A 4,238-nucleotide genomic window follows, 5' to 3' on the forward strand; every position below is an offset into this window, starting at 1 on the left:
TGCAAAAAGACATGACAGATCTCACTAGCTGCAGAGAAGGTGCTGTTGCGGTGCGAGTGCTGATCTCCACCGTGTGTGTGTGTGGCTGAACATGTCAGACATTGTGGATTTTGTGGGTCATATGGCCAGAGATCCAAACCAATTGTGTTGCAATCTGCCCCCAAGCTCCCAGATGACTCTTGAATTAAAGTAGGCAAACAGAGGACACTGTCTCTCATTTTCCTTGACGTGCTCCTTACTGGACCAACATTAAACAGAAGGGAAAAAAAAGAATCGATACTGGAGACAGCTTGGAAAGAGAAAAGATATGTATTTGCATTACAAACAGAAGCAGATTACAAATATTGTTTCCTTGCTTGAATTCGGTGCCGACACACCGTTTTAGTAGGGCGCCGTTATGAACACAGGAAGCAGCTTGGGCAATGCCCCTCTCATGCATGCCTTGGGGATCTAGAAAACTGCAGTCAACCAAGGACTGGCTGGTCCATTTGGCTTACTGAATAGAAGCAATAGCCACTTTGTATTGGCCCACTATACATTCACTCAGTAAGGTGCCCCTGCAACACACATCCATGTACAAACAAACACACACAACACACACACACATTATTTTAAGACTATGGGTTGGTTCACATAAGGCCACCCCCATGCGAACACCTCACTGAGCCCTCCACATATAATTCCACAAATTGAAGGGAGCATTATGTACAGATCTTCCCATAGGGAGGCAGCTGTTCTCACAAATGACACCTCCATGTGAAGGCTGCCCCTGCCACTAGCCCCCCCCCCACAGGAGGGGCCACCGTAACAGTGAGCGGGTCCAAAATAATTCTCAGATCTGTACTTACATACAAATTCTAACTTCCCCACAGATTGGGAATGGAATTTCAATTCTGGCTCCTGCGTGTTCATTTCCGTGACTGGTCAGAGTCACAACACTTGGCTTTTAAACGGAAGCAGCTACTTGCCCATCTTGAGCTCCAACCTCACTTATTAAAAAAACCTTTCTCACTCACCTACCTCACTGCCTTCAATGGGAGTTCATACAGAAGAGTTTTGCTAGGGAGATCCATCTTCAGTTTGAGACTTTTCTGCCACGGGTGATTAATGACACATTACTGTTAACACTTAAAAAAAAAATCCTGTATCTTTCTATCCCAAGCCCACCTTTCTCCCACCGTTCTCCATGTTTGACATGTGGGACATCTCAAATCATGACCTAGTGCCACGTCTGTATGAAAAGAGCACCGGTCCCTGCTGAAATATCCATGACATCAAACTGCAGAAAGGCAAAGGGCAGGTGAGAGAAGTTGCCAGACGCGTGAACCCTGGCTGAAATCCAAAGCGCCACACATCCAAAAGGCTCCCACTGGTGCTCCTTCAGCTTCAGGGACCCATTTGCATGCAGGCTCCATCACACTGGCAAGGCCCAATTCAGAAAAGGATGCCGTAGTACAATGAAATCAACAGCGAGAAAACACAATGCTTGATTCCAAGTGCTGACGTTCTCCGTTCAAAATGACCAGGGTGCGGGGGGCTATTTCATGAAAGACCAGGATGCAGATTGATTTTTATCAGGCCAGTGAAGGCCTCTGTCATGCCGACCTTTTGGAGACCCCCCCACCCCGACTGAATTAAAGTTTTACTAGGAACTTCAGTACTCCTATAGATTTTTAGCGTTATTATATCTTTATTTCTTTTATTTCGAAAGCTTGGTATTTTACGGATCTATATTTTGTTATATATAAGACTCCCTAAGAATTTTCCAATGAACAATGCTGGTGGGTACATACACAAAACAAGTATGGCTGCAATCTCAGGCACATTTTTTTGGGAAGTATTTTCCATGGAAATTTACTTCCATGTACCTAGACTTTGATTTGGCTGAAAGTCCCACTTACATTTAAAGGATGTGGTTTACTTAACTTCTGTCACATCCCCTCTTAAAAGTACTCGATTTAAATCTCCACACATTTTAAAGACTTAGATCCATGTTTCAGAAGCCAGTATGTACTTGAAGCCCATATGCGCTTATCTCAACTAGCACACAGAGCTATTTCCTGTTCCAGACCACCACTAACATTTGCTGCCCCTTCCGATGTGAAAAATTCTGCTGTGTACAGACTTAGTGATCTAGCTGCTGCCTTCTCAGTTCTTCAGCTGAAGAACTACAGGTCAGATCCAGATGAGATTTTCCAGTGGGTTAATGGAGTTTTTCAGCCTCCCTGTGCCCCCACGGCCCAACAATCGCCACAAAATACTGCTCCTGGGGGATAAGGGATCCTAAAGAATGGTATGAAGAGGGAACTATTTTTGGATGTGGGCAGTGGGAAGGTAGATATTGCCAGTGTAATCTGGATCCAAGCCCATATTTTACCACTACCCCAATCCTTAGACCATCTCTGCCAAAATATATACAAAATATATATATATATATTGCTCTTAGACTTGGCTGGAGGTAGTTCATGTCCAAGAAGCACTATCCCCGTGAACTCATTTGCTAGGTATGTCCCAGGCGCCTATTCCTGTTCCCCAAGAACTTTATACACAAAGGTTCTCAACTGGGAACCCTATACACACACACAAAAGCACATACAACCCACACTTTCTCTCCAACACACCCAACCAGAGAACCTGGCCTCTCTGCTCGAGCCAGGCAGTTGTCATGGCCTGTCTGGAAGGCCCCGTCATCGCTGGCTTAAGTGGGAAACGATGTAGATGAGACCAACTAGGAGGAGGCCACGAATCCCAAACATCAGGAGCAGGAACAGCAGCAGGATGGACATCAAAGGCTGCACCACGTGATTACCAAGGTTCCAGGTGGGGAAGCCCATGGTGATCAACTGGTGGTTGAGGTCTGAAAATGGAGAGCGCTCCCCAGGCCTGGCCCCCTGGTGCTGGGACGGTTGCTGGAAGCGCTGGTGGGGGGCTGAGCCCGCATTAGTCATGGTGTTGAAAAGCCCCTGAGGGAGAGGGAAAAAACAGAGTCACAATGCCCATAAACCATAGACTTTGCATAAACTGCATTCTGGGGGAAAGGGATCTGTGAAGGTGGCGGAATCAGAAACAGAGCATTTAGCTTATACACAGATCTCTGATCTATTCCTGTGGAGACAGTTCTGGGACAGAAGAGTGACACAGTGCAGCCTACTGAACTTTAACCAACACCATCTGTGAGCAATATTCTTTTATCTGACATATTGTTATCTCATTGTCAAAGAGAGCTCAATGCAGATATCCAAAGGCTTTAACACACAATAAAAACATAAGAAAATATGAAAACTGCCATCAAGCATTTCTTTTAACTTCTGGATATCATTCAGACAAACTGCAGCACCTAAATAACCACTTTGGAATATCCACCTAACACAGAAGAAGTTCTCAAGACAACTGGTCAATGTCTTAAGCATAACAGCAAACTACGGAGCTTTAAGGAGCCTGGAACCCTTCATAACCTTACAGCAGGGGTAGTCAAACTGCGGCCCTCCAGATGTCCATGGACTTCTGTCCAGCATGCGCTGGCAGGGGCTCATGGGAATTGTAGTCCATGGACATCTGGAGGGGCGCAGTTTGACTACCCCTGCCTTACAGTATGACATTAGCTTTCTAGCTAGAATAAAGTTAAGAGGGACAAAAGGACAGAAGTGGGGAGATATTGGACAACTTTCCCTTTTATTGCTTGTCGCTTTATGGATGTATATGTCATGCCTCTGGTGAAGTGAGCTCTGACTCATACACACTTATGCTGAACTAATCTGGAGTTGGGCTGATGTTTAACATTGCTCTGAAAAGGGTCCTCTTCTTTCTATCTAGCCCAGATAACTGCTACTAAAATGCATAATTAAGCATCCACGCAGGCCCTTAAGTTTCCTTGAGGAATAACCCTAAGTATCATGGAAAAGCTATATCTATCCTCACCATCCTGGATGAGTTCTGAGTATTTTGTCTCACACGAGGATCGTCATCTTGTACAATATCTCCGTTGGCCAAAATCCTCACCATCTTTAGAACTTCACAGTATTTGCCGTTCCACACCTGCAATGTACAGGAGAAAGAGTTTAAAATGAGGCCTGCTATACCTAAAGGAGAAAGATGTCACGCTATGGGTATGGGAAAAAAAACACCCCACTAGCCAGTATTTTTCATGTTTGGGTATAATGAACCTGAAAAAATATCTGATTTTCCTGATATTTCCAAATCCCGATACAAGTACAGTATTCAGATTCGGTAAATATTTG

At 44.8% G+C, this 4,238-nt stretch overlaps 1 protein-coding gene across 1 annotated transcript; it reads right to left on the bottom strand.

Moving 5' to 3' along the window:
* Positions 1-290: 290 nt before the first annotated feature.
* FAM241B (family with sequence similarity 241 member B) lies at positions 291-4,035 on the bottom strand. The gene is made up of 2 exons (XM_077350540.1): positions 3,919-4,035; positions 291-2,963 (listed from the first exon to the last, which is right to left on the bottom strand). Exons 1-2 carry the CDS (start codon positions 4,000-4,002, stop codon positions 2,688-2,690), a joined length of 360 nt encoding a protein of 119 aa, XP_077206655.1. The 5' UTR covers positions 4,003-4,035; the 3' UTR covers positions 291-2,687.
* Between the last annotated feature and the right edge of the window lie 203 nt (positions 4,036-4,238).

Source organism: Paroedura picta, chromosome 8 (assembly GCF_049243985.1).
Source record: "Paroedura picta isolate Pp20150507F chromosome 8, Ppicta_v3.0, whole genome shotgun sequence".
NCBI lineage: Eukaryota > Metazoa > Chordata > Lepidosauria > Squamata > Gekkonidae > Paroedura > Paroedura picta.

Excerpts from the sequence above, each read along its gene's own strand:
- FAM241B (XM_077350540.1), bottom strand. The coding sequence starts at position 4,002 with ATGGTGAGGATTTTGGCCAACGGAGATATTGTACAAGATGACGATCCT. Across the intron at positions 2,964-3,918 it reads CTCAGAACTCATCCAGGATG|GGGCTTTTCAACACCATGAC; the intron begins GTGAGGATAGAT and ends CCTCTCCCTCAG.